Below are 16,137 nucleotides of genomic sequence, written 5' to 3' on the forward strand. Positions count from 1 at the left end.
AAGTTTATATCTCGAAAACTTTTAAATTATGTATATAAGTTTTTTAAATTAAGTACGTAAGTCTTTTTGTGAAGTAGTTTTTCCATGTCTTTGGAAATACATTAACAAAACTCCACATTGCTCATCAAAAGAAAAAGAAAAGAAAAGAAAAACACAGAGGGGGCTTCCCTGGTGGCGCAGCGGTTGAGAGTCCGCCTGCCAATGCAGGGGACATGGGTTAGTGCCCCGGTCCGGGAGGATCCCACATGCTGCGGAGCGGCTGGGCCCGTGAGCCATGGCTGCTGAGCCTGCGCATCCAGAGCCTGTGCTCCACAATGGGAGAGGCCCCAACAGTGAGAGGCTCGCGTACCACAAAAAAAAAAAAAAAAAAAAAAAAAACACACAGAAAATCGTTATCAAGCATTTCAAAGACTCTATAGTCCTCCAAGCTATGAAAAATAATATAGGTGTTCTTTCATGTCAGGAGGCTGAAAGAGTAGAAAACAATGACTTGACAGAAGAAAACAAACTAGGCACTGTTAATTATTTTATAGTGGTTTACTTAATCTTCACAGCAACTCTAAAAGATAAGCATTAACAAACTCATATTTGCAAGTGCAAAAACAAAAAAGATGAGTAACTTCCCCAAGGTCAGATCGCTATTAGTTGCGGAGCCATAATTCAGACCCAACTCCAAAGCTCCTTCCACTGCACCCACGGCTTCTGCTAGAGGAGAGCATGGGCAGCTTTTAGTAAGACAACTTCTCATGATGCTGGACCACCAGGCAGTTTCCCAGGGGTGGCAGAAAAAGCCTAAAATGCAAAAAGTATGGGCTGTCACCAAGGCCTGGAGTAAATGCCTCATTGTACTCTGGGAAGTCTGATGGACACGTACTAAATGGAGAGGAAAAGGCATTCCTCGCCTAGTGGGACAAATGTAAGCGCGCCTTCCTTTAAACTTCTCATCCTGAGCACATCTGCTCGTAGAAAAGGCAGAATAACATCTTCCAGAAAAATCACTAGAGAGAAAACTGCAAGATAACTCTTGCTTCTAAAATAAATGCCCTCCCCCTAGTTCTACCCAAAGATTTCCATTAAAAAGCAAAATATAGCAAATTGAGCAGCCATTCAACCTACTGGAAATGAGATATTTACCAACAATAAAACTGCAGAGACTAATCAAAATATCAAGGTTCACTGTAAACAGCTGGAATTGTGTCAGTTCATTTATTTGTCCAAAAAATATGTACTGAGTGCCTACCACGTCCCACTCACTGTTCTAGGTGCTGGGCGCACATCAATGAACTGAATAAACAAAGACCTCTGCCCTCAAGGAACTGACAGACTGAGTGTGATCACACAGGGTCCCTCAAGCTGATCAGAATCTGCTTAAAAGTCAGATTCCTTATTAATAAAAAGAAATAAACTATTCCTCCATGGCTTTGCAAATGCTTTGCCTTCTGTCTGAAAAGCCTCCTCTCCTCCCCAGTGCCTATCACACAGCAAGTTTTAATAAACATTGCTGAGGGACTTCCCTGGTGGCTCAGTGGTTAAGAATCCGCCTGCTAATGCAGGGGACATGGGTTCGAGCCCTGGTCTGGGAAGATCCCACATGCCGTGGAGCAACTAAGCCCGTGTGCCACAACTACTGAGCCTGCGCCCTAGAGCCTGCAAGCCACAACTACTGAGCGCACGTGCCTAGAGCCTGTGTTCCCCAACAAGAGAAGCCACTGCAATGAGAAGCCCGTGCACCACAACAAAGACCCAACACAGCCAAAAATTTTAAAAACCCAAATAAATAAATTTTAAAAATAAAATAAAATTTAAAAATAAACATTGCTGAACGGGTGAAGTATGATACAAAAACACCCTTCTAAACAAAATGGGGAAAATGTAGTAGTGGACAGACCTAAATCTCAATTTAAATTGGGTCTAGACCTGAACTTTTATCCTACAGCAGACCCAGAGAAGCCCAAATAAAACCTCAGTAAATTCAATCTCCATTCAGCAAACCCAAGAAAAATTAGGTCGGCTTGTTCCAGGGTCCAACCCCCAGGATTAAGAATTTTTTCAAAACCTAATCCGGACTTGCTAGAGCTACTAGAGGCAAGAAAGGGCCTAGTGAAGGCTTCCAAATGCCCTGGGCCTAGAACTGCCTTAGATCTGGTCCCAGTGCCCTGCTATCACAGTGTAGAAGAAATGAGCCTTCAGTAGGAACAGATGACATTTCCCCAGTTCAGACCCCCGATGACCCTCAACTTCTAGTTTGAAGAATCAAAACAAATGAGTCCAACTTTTTTTTAATAATAGTTCAAACTGAGGGGTGCTCTGTGCTGTGTCCTGTGCTTAATTCTTTAATATTTTTTTTCTCATTTAATCTTTACAATAACACTATGAGGTACTACCATCATCATCCCCATTTTACAATTTAGGAAACTAAATAAGACAAGGATAGGACTAAGTAATTTGCCCAAAATCACACAGGGAATTAAGGCATAGGTGGAGTTGGAATTTGAACCCAGATCATCTGATCCTAGAAACCATGCTCTTAACTAGACTTTTGCTAGTTATACTTTTGAAGTTTTAGGGGGAAGAGGAGCAGGAACTCCTATTAACCAAAATATTTAGCAGAAAGAGGGAATAAATTACATGTTCTGCTGAGCTGATTTTCTACTTCATTGAGAGCCATGATGAAAATATTTTTCATTTCAGTCTTTGTAGAAAATCTTTCCCATATACTTCTGTCAATTTTCCTTTCATACTAAGTACAACCTAACAAACTAATGGAACCCTTTTCCTGTGATGTTCTAGAAGTCAGCTGCAACATTCTGAGTATCAGTGATGCTTACCATTGAGGACAGAAATCTGAGCTAAATATACACTAATTATAGACCATATTCCAGAAATGGGCTCTTTTAGTAAATCTCTGATACCAGCTTACTTTCTTGGCATTTGGCTCTTCTCACAACTAGACAGTTAAAACAAAAAAAGAAAAAACTCTGGTAACTGAGGACTGATCATTGGGTTCTTGTTAAAGTTGAACTGTGACATGAGGGAAAAAATATATAGGTTAATCATTTGAAATTATCCATGTGTCCAAAGTGTGCTTTTCTGGAAAGAATTCAGAATTGATCCTACATTTTCTGAAAGAGAAAACTGGTTATTCAGACAGTTTTCTTTTCATCAAGTGAGTTCAGTATCTTCACCTCACTACTGTTCTAGTATCTGAACCATTTCAAAAGGAATTTAAATTAATTATATCAGAAGGAAAATTTAATCTCTTAACAAAATCACAATTGCAGGAAGTTTTATTGTTTGGAGTTTGTTTGTTTGAAGTTTGGGCTTTTGGTTTTATTTTTCATTTAAGGATGATGTTGAATTAAGTCACCACAAGAATGCCTAATTTGTACTTGTTTGTGTGTTCGACATTTTAATCCATATTGTCTCTAATTCACAAATAGATATAAGTCCCATTTAAACAAGAAGCAAACTAGAATCAGTTTAAATAACTTTCCCAAGGTCAAACAATTAGTTGGTGGCAGAAGAAATCTAACTTCAAAGCCTACAGTCTTTCCATTACGTTGTTTCTATTACAAATTATCCATGAAGATACTTACTGACATTGTTATAATCTAGACAGCAATTCATCTGCATCTATTTTCTCTTCAAATAAGGCTTTGTGATAACATAAAATTCTAATGCCTAAGAACACATTAAAGGTTAAAAAAAAAAACTGTCTTAAATCAAGCGACTTATTAAAGTTTCCTGCTGGGCAAAGCAAGCTTATAGCAATAGCTTCTCTGAAGATTTCTTTTTCTAATGAAAGCCTTTGAGGAGACTGCATGTTTTCAATGCAACATAAAGAAGGAAATGCAAAACGTGTTGTGAAATAATGCCAAAATAAATGCAAAAACTAGAATATAATTTCTTAAAGGTTAAAAAAAAAAGTGTCCTAAGCATTTAAAACATGAGGTTCAGTTCCTGTCTTACAGAGCTCATATTCCACTTTCTATGGTCTAGCACAGTGCTGAACCTAAAGTGAGTGCTCAAAGAATAAGTGATTAAAGAACTCTAACCAAAAATTAGACGTATGATAATAAGACCTCAGTCATGTAGACTCCTGGGGAAATGAGGCTTATGTGGCAGTTTGAGAAAGCTGAAGACCCACATTTTTCAGCACTGAAACTTTAACTTTTTGGTTGTAATTCCAAACTACATTATATATCTCACTGCTTTTTTGAAAAGAATATTTTGAACAAAACATTTTCTTGATGACTGCAATGTATATTTATTTTGCCTGCCTAGCATCCATTCTCCCTTCCTCTGGTAATAGCACCAGATTTTCCTCTGAGTAACTACCCTGCCCCATTCTCAGGCTAGAGAATCCAAGTGGCACTGAATAGGCCTCCCACATACATACTCCCTCATTCCCCAATCAGCATCTGAGTCACCTACCCAAAACCATCATGAGTGGTTCATAGATCAGTCTATGACCCAAATGAGGCCTATTAGAATGGTCCTTGGGTTAATGGCTCAGAAAAACATAAAACACTCTTCTTCTACTTGGGTGACTAAATTGGTAGAATATAATCTTCAATTTGCTAGTAGCCATTTTTGCCATTATATAGGGAGCACTTGACCAGAAATGAACCAAACACAGACGACAGAAAACCAAGAGATAAAGATATGACAAATCTATGAAAATATATGTAGAACACCTAGATCCAGTAAAACCCAAAACCAGTTTTACCACTGCAACTTCTCAGTATTGAGAGCCAACAAATTCCATTTTTTGCTCAAGCCAGATTTCGTTGGGTTTCTGCCACTTACAACAAAGAGCCCTAATACAATGATTTAATGTCATCAGCATAATCAATAACTGTGCTGATCAACATAATACAGAAGAATCCTCAGGGCAAAGCAAAGCACATAGGGCATAAGCTAAGTGCTTTCCCATGAATAAAAGATTTAAGTTTGAATGCATGGATTCTGAGAAATCTATTTTGGCTAGTTACTTTTACTTACTTCCCATTTTTCAGCTGTGTTAGACTGATAACAATTGTTGGACAGCAGAGTTCTTCACAGATAGGAACTCTTGCCTTAAATAAAAATAACATTGTAATTTAAAATAACAGCTACTCTGGAATAAATCTAACAAAAATACATACAAGAAGGCTTCCCTGGTGGCGCAGTGGTTGAGAGTCCGCCTGCCGATGCAGGGGAAACGGGTTCGTGCCCCGGTCTGGGAGGATCCCACGTGCCACGGAGCGGCTGGGCCCGTGAGCCATGGCCGCTGAGACTGCGCGTCCGGAGCCTGTGCTCCGCAGCAGGAGAGGCCACAACAGTGAGAGGCCCGCGTACCACAAAAAAAAAAAAAAAAACATACAAGAACTGTATGAGGGGAACTACAAAAAACTCTGATGAACGAAATCATAGAATTAAATAAATGGAGATATATTCCATGTTCACAGATCAGAAGATTCAATATTGCCAAGATGTCAGTTCTTCCCAACTTGATCTAAAGATTCAATACAAAAACGAACAAAATACCAGCAAGTTACTTTATGGATATCAACAAACTAATTCTAAAGTTTACAGAGAAAGGCAAAAGGCCCAGAATAGCCAACACAATATGAAAGAAAAGAACAAAGTTCAAAGACTGACACTAACTGACTTCAAGACTGACCATAAAGCTATAGAAACCAACACAGGATGGCATTGGTGAAAGAATAGACAAATGGATCAATGGATCAACAGACAGCCCAGAAATAGACCCAAAGAAATTAGTCAACTGATCTTTGCCGAAGCAACAAAGGCAATACAATGGAGCAAAAATGGTCTCTTCAACAAACAGTGCTGGAACAGCTGGACATCCACACTCAAAATACTGAATCTAGCCACAGACCTTTCTTACATCTCTCACAAAAATTCTCTCAAAATGGATCATGACCTAAATGTAAAACACAAAACTATAGAACTCCTAGAAGATAACATAGGAGAAAACCTACATGATCTTGGTTATGGTGATGACCACAAACATGACCCATGAAAGAAATAATTGATAGGCCAGATTTCATTAAAATTAAAAACTTCTGCTCTGCCGAAGACAAAATATCTGGACAATGAGAAAACAAGCTATAGACTGGAAGAAAATATTTACAAAAGACATATTTGATAAAGGACTGTTATCCAAAATATACCATGAACTCTTAAAGCTCAAAAATAAGAAAACAAACAACCCAATTTTAAAAATGGGCCAGGGCTTCCCTGGTGGCGCAGTGGTTGAGAGTCCCCCTGTGGATGCAGGGGACGCGGGTTCGTGCCCCGGTCCAGGAAGATCCGACATGCCGCGGAGCGGCTGGGCGCGTGAGCCATGGCCGCTGGGCCTGCACGTCCGGAGCCTGTGCTCCGCAACGGGAGAGGCCACAGCAGTGAGAGGCCCACGTACCGCAAAAATAAATAAATAAAATAAATAAAAATGGGCCAAAGGTCTTAACAGAAACCCCCTCACGGGACTTCCCTGGTGGATGAGTGGTTAAGAATCTGCCTGCCAATGCACGGGACACGGGTTCGAGCCCTGGTCCGCGAAGATCCCACATGCCGCGGAGCAACTAAGCCCGTGCACCACCACTACTGAGCCTGTGCTCTAGAGCCCGTGAGCCACAACTACTGAGCCCGTGTGCCACAACTACTGAAGCCTACGCGCCTAGAGCCCGTGCTCCGCAACAAGAGAAGCCACCGCAATGAGAAGCCCATGCACCGCAACAAAGAGTAGCCCCTGCTCACCGCAACTAGAGAAAGCCGGCACGCAGCAACAAAGACCCAACACAGCCAAAAATAAATAAATAAATAAATTTATTTTTTAAAAAAAGAAACCCCCTCACCAAAGAAGATACACAGATGGTAAATAAACATATGAAAAGATGCTCCACATCATACGTAATCAGGGAGATGCAAATCAAAACAATGTTATACTACCATAAACCTATTAGAATGGCCAAAGTCCAGAACTCAGACAACACCAAGCGCTGATGAGGATATGAAGCAGTAGGAACTCTCATTCATTGCTGGCGGGAGTGTAAAATGGTACAACCACCTTGGAAGACAGTTTGGTGGTTTCTTACAAAACTAAACATACTCTTGCCATACAATCCAGCAATCAGGCTTCTTGGTGTTTACCCAAAGGAGTTGCAAACTTATGTCCACATGAAAACCAGCACGTGGATGTTTATTAGCAGCTTTCTTCATAATTGTCAATACCTGGAAGCAACCAAGATGCCCTTTAGTAAGAAAATGGATACATAAACTGTGGCACATGCAGGCAATGGAATATTATTCAGCACTAAAAAGAAATGAGGCATCAAGCCATGAAAAGACATGGAGGGACATTAAATGCATATGACTAAGTGAAAGAAACCCATCTGAAAAGGCTACATACAAGTATGATTCCAACTATATGACATTCTGGAAAAGGCAAAACTGGAGACAGTAAAAAGATCAGTGGTTGGTGGGAAGGGGACAGTGTGTGGAGGGCAAGGGGGGCTAAACAGGTAGAGCACAGAGAATTTTTAGAGCAGTGAAAATACTCTGTATACTATAATGATGGATACATGTCATTATACATTCATCCAAACCCACGGAATATACAACACCAAGAGTGAACCATGACATAAACAACGGACTTTGGGTGATTATGACGTGTCAGTGTAGGTTCATCAATTGTAACAAACATACCACTCTCGTGCGGAATATTGATAATAGGGGTGCATGTGTGGGACAGGCATATACAGGAAATCTCTGTATCACCCTCTCAATTTTGCTGTGAACCTAAATCTTCTCCTAAAAAAATTAAATCTTTCAAAACAAATGATAAATAACAACAGCTCCCATTAATTAAGAACTTCCCATGTCCGACGCACTGTGCATTGTACTTTAATCCTTTCAACTGAATAAAGTAGATACTACCAGGGCCCCAATTTTACAGCCGAGAAAAATAACGCTCTGAGATTGGCATTTTGTGGCAATTAAAAAAAAAAAAAATCAAAGGCTTCCCTAGTAGCGCAGTGGTTGAGAGTCCGCCTGCCGATGCAGGGGACACGGGTTCGTGCCCCAGTCCGGGAAGATCCCACATGCCACGGAGCGGCTAGGCCCGTGAGCCATGGCCGCTGAGCCTGCGCGTCCAGAGCCTGTGCTCCGCAACGGGAGAGGCCACAACAGTGAGAGGCCCGCATACCGCAAAAAAAAAGAAACGAAATTGAATTATTTGTAGTGAGGTGGATGGACCTAGAGTCTGTCATACAGTGAAGTAAGTCAGAAAGAGAAAAACAAATACCGTATGCTAACACATATATATGGAATCTAAGAAAAAAAAAAAAAAGGTCATGAAGAACCTAGGGGTAAGACGGGAATAAAGACACAGACCTACTAGAGAATGGACTTGAGGATATGGGGATGTGGAAGGGTAAGCTGGGACAAAGTGAGAGAGTGGCATGGACATATATACACTACCAAACATAAAATAGATAGCTAGTGGGAAGCAGCCGTATAGCACAGGGAGATCAGCTAGGTGCTTTGAGACCACCTAGAGGGGTGGGATATGGAGGGTGGTAGGGAGGGAGATGCAAGATGGAAGAGATATGGGAACATATGTATATGTATAACTGATTCACTTTGTTATAAAGCAGAAACTAACACACCATTGTAAAGTAATTATACTCCAATAAAGATGTTAAAAAATATATATTTTAAGAACAACAAAAAAAAGAGTGCCTGCAGCAGGCTCAGAGATGCCAGCTGTAATGAGACACTTGTATTTGAAATGCATTCCAGAGTTTCAGCATGCCAGTACCATCTGATCATTGGACTGGGCAAGCTCATCCCTCTTGCAAGAGCACCCTCTTTCCAGACCTTCAGTCAGACAGGCTGAACTCAGCTCTGGGAGCTTTCACAACTGGAGGTGACTGTATTCATTTTCTGGTGGGTTCCTGAACAAACATATAAATTAGAGTACACAAAATGAAACTGGCAAAAAAAAAAAAAGAAAGCACTAAAAAAGTAAGAACAAGATAGATCAAAGATCTACTCAAAATGATCCTACTTCTTTTTAAAACATTAAACTCACATACCTAAATAACAAGATTATACACAAAAGATGTTCACTGGCATTATTTACAAGAGAAATACCCTGGAAAAAATCTAAAGATGTAATTACAAGTAAATATAGCACATAAACATGATGTCATAATTTATAGCAACTAAAATGATTTTTACAAAGCTATATTAATAATTTTAGGAAAAGTTTAATGATTTGAGGGAGAACATGGAAAACACACATGTAGCAGAAGTTGGGGGGGAAGTTTATATATTTACACACACACACATACACACACAAAAGAAGGCTACAAGGAAATAAATCAAAACATTAACAGTAGTTATTACTGAGTAATAATTTTTCTCTTCTTTGTGATTTTTAAAAATTTCTAAAAATTTATACATAGTCAAAAACTAGTAAGAAAACAAGCTACTAAAAATTTAAAGATGAATATGGGCTTCCCTGGTGGCTCAGTGGTTAAGAATCCGCCTGCCAATGCAGGGCACATGGGTTCGAGCCCTGGTCCAGGAAGATCCCACATGCCGCGGAGCAACTAAGTCCGTGTGCCACAACTACTGAGCCTGCGCTCTAGAGCCCGCGAGCCGCAACTACTGAGCCCACGTGCCACAACTACTGAAGCCCATGCGCCTAGAGCCCGTGCTCTGCAACAAGAGAAGCCACCGCAATGAGAAGCCCGCGCACCACAACGAAGAGTAGCCCCCCCTCACCTCAATTAGAGAAAGCCCACGGGAAGCAATGAAGACCCAACACAGCCAAAAAATAAATAAATTAAATAAATAAATTTTTTAAAAAATTTAAAGATGAATAAAAAATAATACACACCAGGGATGATCTGTACTCAAATAATTGGAAAATTTTTAGTATTTTTTTTAATTTACAATGAGAACATACTATACCACAGTATAAGAAAAAATCATAAGAATGAAACTCCCACAGAAATTCATAGAACAAAATGTATACTAAATCCTCCAATTAAAGACCTATAAAGTAGTTTCAGTGCTTTCTAACCCACCTTCTCACAGCAGGGAATTAAGCCCTCTGGGGGATGCAAACAAACTTCAAAGAGAAGATTATGCCCAGACACTAGTACTGTATAGCATAAGGTTTATATTTAAGTTCGCTCAGATATTTTGGCAGAGATCAGAGATGCAGATCCAATGAACAAAGACTAATTTTAAGACACATTCTTTGCAATCATCTAAATGGCAAAAATAAGGCTTAAATAGTATCAGAAAAAGAAAGATATAATAAGTTGTATTAAAAAAAAAAGGTTGTAGAAGTAGACAAAAGTTACCTAAAATCAAATACTAAGTGACAGCTTATTCACTGGTATTAGGAACTAGGAAATCTTACGAATTCCCAAAGAAAGTAAGCAGCACCATGAGTTCAGTTTGTGTACCCAAATTTTATTTGCACAATCTTTGGAAGATGTCCCACTCAGTGCCACAGGTCTGGATGCAATATCTAAGTAGAACTGACAGAATACATGTCCCTTCCATGGATGTCATGGAATGCTTTCAGAGCAAAGAACACGTGAGAGTTGACAATACCTTCACTAGTTCAGACATTAAAAGTAATCGATGGGAAAAAGAACTGTCTTTAATTAACGTCTAGTAGTATTTCTTACCAGCCTTTCTCACATTTGTCACCCTTTCATTGTGAGGTAATTTTTTAGGTATTATTTAGAAGTACCTGACCATTTTATAAAAACACATTTTATGTAGAGGAATAGTGCATCTTAGTAATTTGGCTTTATTTAGTTTCCCAATTTTTAAAAATCATGGATAAGGAATCAAATTTAAGTTTAGCTTTTCTGGATATTAATCATCTAATAGAAAATTAAAATCCTTGATATATTAAAGAATGTGAAAGACAAAACTATAAATTTCTCAGAAGAAAATATAGGATAATAGTTTCTTATCTGTAGGGTAGGAAAACACTGATAAACTGTAGATATGAAAATCAAGAAGTTTTGATCAAAGATACCAGAAAGAGAGGGAAAGACAAATCATAGAGTAGGAGACAATATCTACAACACACTTGACCAGATAATTAATAGTAGCAGGACAAACAATTTCTTATAAATCAACAAGGTAAAGATAGAAAACAATTAAAAAATGAGTAAGCCTTGAACAGGCACTTTAAAAAGAAAGGTATTCACGAGGTCAATAAGTGTATGAAAAGGTGCTCAATCTCATTAGTCACCAGGAAAATGCAAATAAAAGCAACAAGGAGATACTACCACACAACTATCAGGTTGGCCAAACCCAACAAATTTAATTGTATTAAGAACTAATGAAGATGTTCAACAATAAAGACTATCAAACACTGCTGAAGGGAGTGTAGACAAGCACAATCAACTTTGAAAAACAGTTTAGCATTATCTAGTTATCAAATATGGTATATATCCTATGTAAAAGTATGTTTACATGCTCCAGGATTTATGTATAAAGATCACAGCAGCCTTGCTTGTAACACCCAAAAACTGCAAACAACTTCAAGTGCTTTCAACAGAATGAATAAACTGTGATATAATCTTAAAGTGTATTACACTGCAATGAAAATAAATGACACGCAACAACACAGAGGACCCTCACAGACTTGAGCAAACAAGCAGCAAAACTACACACAGAATAATTCTATAAAATTCAGATACAGGCACTACTAAATTAAATTTTTCAAGGAACTATACTTATGTGGTAAAGCTACAAAGAAAAACAAAGAAATGAGTATCATAAAAGTCAGGATAGTAGTTACCTCTGGAGAAGGGGAGTGGAGGGACTTCTGGGGCACTGGCCAGCCCCACCTCTAACATTTACAGGGCCTTGGCAAGAGTACAAACAGAGGCCCACAAACCATATGTCTAAATATTTACAAGATATGAAATAAGCTAACAAACTATTAAATAAAATATGTTCCATCCTCCTATCATAACTACTTGAAAGGACAGATTCACACTGAAAATTCTTGGATTCCTTAGAGTTCCATGTAGAAACATGGTTCAGGGAAAACTGGCCACTAGCCCACTGTCCATCTCCCCCTTTTCCATCCCATACTGCCAGGAACCTCACACACAGGGATGCAATCACCTCCACTCACAAGCCCAAGCTCCATCGCATACCCTACTCCCCACAAACAGATACCCTTAGGCCACCCCCTTGGGCCTAGGGGTGTGTACACCAGTAGCCAGTCTACCCTCAGAAGGACAAACCCTAGGGAAGACTCACACATACTCTGGAAAAAAACCTGGGGCCACTGGGTCAAGAAATTCTTAGATCCTAGGTATTCAAAGTTTGTCTAGGATGGAAGGGTTTGGGCTCTAAATGGGCATGTCCCATAGGCCCCACAGACTCCTTGCCTGAAAGGGGCACTTCAGAAGAGGGCCAAAGCAGGGCCCTCTAAAGCACAGGGCTAGGGCAGGGGTCTTCTTGCCAGGACCAGAATTTCCTTAGAACCAGGCAATATTCTTTGTCTTAACCTGAATAGTAGTAACATGGGTACTCACTTTATAATTATTAAACTGTATACAAAAGGTTTATGCACATTTTCCCACAAATAATGGGACGGACATCATGTCCCTGCTGATATGATACACTGAGAAGGATACAATATCACGTTTGAAATATTCCCACCCAAAATCCATAACCTAATCTAATCATGAGGATACAATCAGATTCAAACCCAGGGACTTTCTACAAAACAAGAGACCTAATTTCTTCAAAAACATTTCACAAAGGGTTTAAAAAAAAACAAGGTTGCAAAACTGTTCCAGACTAAAAAAAACTAAATAGATGTGAAAACTAAATGGATTACATGATCCTGAATTCTGGATCAGAGGCGAAAGCGCTATAAAGGATATTACTGGGACAACTGATTGAACATGGACAAATGACATTAACTTTCTTATTCTGGTAACTGTACTGGAGTTATTTAAGAAAATGTCCTTATTCTTAGGAGATACATCCTGAAGTATTTAGGGATGAAGGATCACAATGTCTGCAACTTATTCTCAAAAGGTTCAGCAAAAAATACACACAGAGTAATAAAGCAAATGTGGCAAAATAGTAACAACTGATGAATCTAAGGAAAAGGGAGTATGCATGTAACTATTCTTGTAACTTTTATCTTTTAAAATATTTTCAGGGCTTCTCTGGTGGCACAGTGGTTGAGAGTCCGCCTGCCAGGGCAGGGGACACGGGTTCGTGCCCCAGTCCGGGAAGATCCCGTGGGCCGCGGAGCGGCTGGGCCTGTGAGCCATGGCTGTTGAGCCTGCGCATCTGTAGCCTGTGCTCCGCAACGGGAGAGGCCACAACAGTGAGAGGACTACATACCACAAAAAAAAAAAAAAAAAAACTTGAAATAAAATATTTTCAAAATTTAAAGTTTTTAAAAAGTAAACTAAAGCGTTAAACAAGAAAAGAGTTGTCTACGGGGAGAGGAATTAGATGACTTAAAGAAGAGGATAAGGTAAAGACTCCATTTCGTTCCTTTTTCTTATTTGTACTCAACAAACTTTGTTCACATTCCCCAAGAAAATTCATTTTAACTTTGGGGGAAAAAAATCCTACAGCATTGAAAGGGGGAACATTAGCAACTGTAGAAATAAGAAAAGTTTTTGTCCTTAAATCTGTCAAATCACAGCCATCACCAACTGGTTACTCTGACGAGTCAGCTCACAGAGGTACTGCTGCACGAACACACCTAATATCAGCTACTTCCCTTCCCAATCCAATGGTTTGCACAATTAGAGGTATAACTTAAGATGAATATTAACATTCTACTTCTAGAATGACCATAAGTTTATATAACATGTTTCACAGCCTTCATGAAATAATCCAGAAAAGTGGAGCACACGCAATTCTCACTTTTCATATTGAGAAATGCATTCATTTTAACAAATATTGGTGACATTGTACAAAGCCCTGCAGATGACAGGGAGAGATGTGTACAACATGGTCACTGCCCTCAAGAAGGCAACTTAGCAGAGTGAAGAGGACTTGAACCTAAAACCCTGGCTATTCCACACAGTAGCTGTATAATCTTGGTAAGTTATTTGACCTCTCAGATTCTGTTTTCTCATAGGCATAATGGAGACACCATCCAACTATCTTTAAGGGTTGTATTGTAAGGACTGACTATGTATGTCAAGCATGTAGGACAACAGAACAACAGATACTCAATAAAAGGTAACTATTTTATGAGTATTACAATCTAATTAAAATAACGAAGTAGAAAATATGTCCGAGGTTTGTATAGCCAATTACAGGCATAACTACCATTGGAATCCTGATTACTCCAAGTTTCTAATCCAAATAAATTCATCCTCCATAAACACCAAATAATACATGCAACTGTTGGTGTGCGGACCGAGAGCCGCTCCCTAACAGACCTTTGGCAAATGCATCACTCTCTTAAGCACCAGGAAAAAGAACACTAGGTCAGAAGGTTATTCTTTCTCATTAACCAAGAAGGATTTTAGGTCAAGAAGTGATTTACTCAGCCTGCACAAGATACTCTAACCTTATTCAAGACCCTGTTGCTCAGGAATACATGTCCAAATTAGTCCAAAAGCTAAAGCCAGAGGAGGTGTTTCCTTCAACTAAGTTCCAACCTTTCTTTAACCAGCTGACAAAATTTACTGAACTAAATCCATTTCAAACATCTCCTTCCAGTTTACTGGCAGAGATTTCCCTTTATATTATTTTGTAACCTAATTCTAAACCTTCCTTATTAGCAAGGTGACAATATTTCATACTAAACAGTTGACTTCCAGGCATCTCCGAAAGCTACAAACCAAAACCCAATGATTACAATGAATAAAGCCATATTTCAAGGCTGTTATAGTAAAACTCTTAATTTAAATTGTTCACTGCAATTATTCTCCATTCCCTAGGATGATGTGGGCACAGATAAAAGGGAAAGACACATAAACATACTTAAAGATAAGTAACAGTTTAGAATATTCACATATTATCTGATGTGCATGGCTAGCTCATACAATAAACAAACACGCCATATCATAATGGAACATGCAAATACCTGAAACAGTGCCACCTGTCCTAGGATAGGCCACTTCAACATACACTTCAAACATGGTCTCTGGGTTTTGCCTATAAAAGAAACAGATTGTGATTACTGACAAGTATTGAGGGAGCATGGTATAGAATATGCAGGCTGTGGTATAGGGCAGACCTTGATTAAAATCATTAGCTCCGCAACTTAATGGCTGTGGAACTTTGGACAAGTTACTCAACTTCTCTGAGCCACGCCCTCCTAATCTATAAAATGAAAATAGCTAACCAGAAGAATTATTGTGAAATGTAAAGAAAACACACAAAAATTGCCTAGATACAATGTTTGGCATATAATAGCTTAGCCATTATTATGATTTTACAGATGTCATATTTCCAGTTTACACAGCTGGATCTCCAAAACCATAAATAGAATTTTGAGGAAACTCAAACCAAGGCAACACTAGCACAAAGTAATCTTCTCCCTCATACGCCAGGATAAAATATTCAGATGAAGTTAACTTGCTTATTTACAGGTTTTAAAGACTCAAATAAGAGAAACAGTATCCTATCTCATTAGGCTATAATAAAGACAGGATGCTAATAGGGGGCTTTGCCTAAATTGTCAATGGCAAGTATATGAATGTTCATTATTATATCCTTTTACCTTTTTATGCCATAAATATTTTATATTAAGTTTTTAAAAGATCATAGCACTAAGAGAATGTTAACAGTTGCTCATTCTGAGTGATAAGAACATCGGAGTCATAGTATCTTCAGATTTTCTCTTTGATTCTAAAACTACAATAAAAAGATTCTTTCCAGATTGCATGAAAATCATTTAGTAGAAGAAAATGTTACACATTCAAACATCTATGACTGAATTCTATTTTAAACCTGACAACAAAGCTCAGAGAAGAAGCTTTCTGAGTTGCCTAATCAGATCTAAGGCTTAATTTCAATCAACTAAATACCCTGAATTTGCCCAGTAGATTCCACTTTTCAAAATAACTATCTCATTTATCTCATTTCATC

General features: G+C 38.8%; 1 protein-coding gene across 1 annotated transcript in view; it reads right to left on the reverse strand.

Moving 5' to 3' along the window:
- The window catches only part of DENND1A (DENN domain containing 1A), a 488,338-nt gene extending 473,090 nt beyond the window's left edge, over window positions 1–15,248 (reverse strand). The window contains exon 1 of the mRNA XM_065879948.1: window positions 15,131–15,248. Coding sequence (XP_065736020.1) covers window positions 15,131–15,248 — 118 coding nt within the window. The remainder of the gene's footprint in view (window positions 1–15,130) is intronic.
- Between the last annotated feature and the right edge of the window lie 889 nt (window positions 15,249–16,137).

Source organism: Phocoena phocoena, chromosome 6 (genome assembly GCF_963924675.1).
Source record: "Phocoena phocoena chromosome 6, mPhoPho1.1, whole genome shotgun sequence".
NCBI classification, from domain to species: Eukaryota; Metazoa; Chordata; class Mammalia; order Artiodactyla; family Phocoenidae; genus Phocoena; species Phocoena phocoena.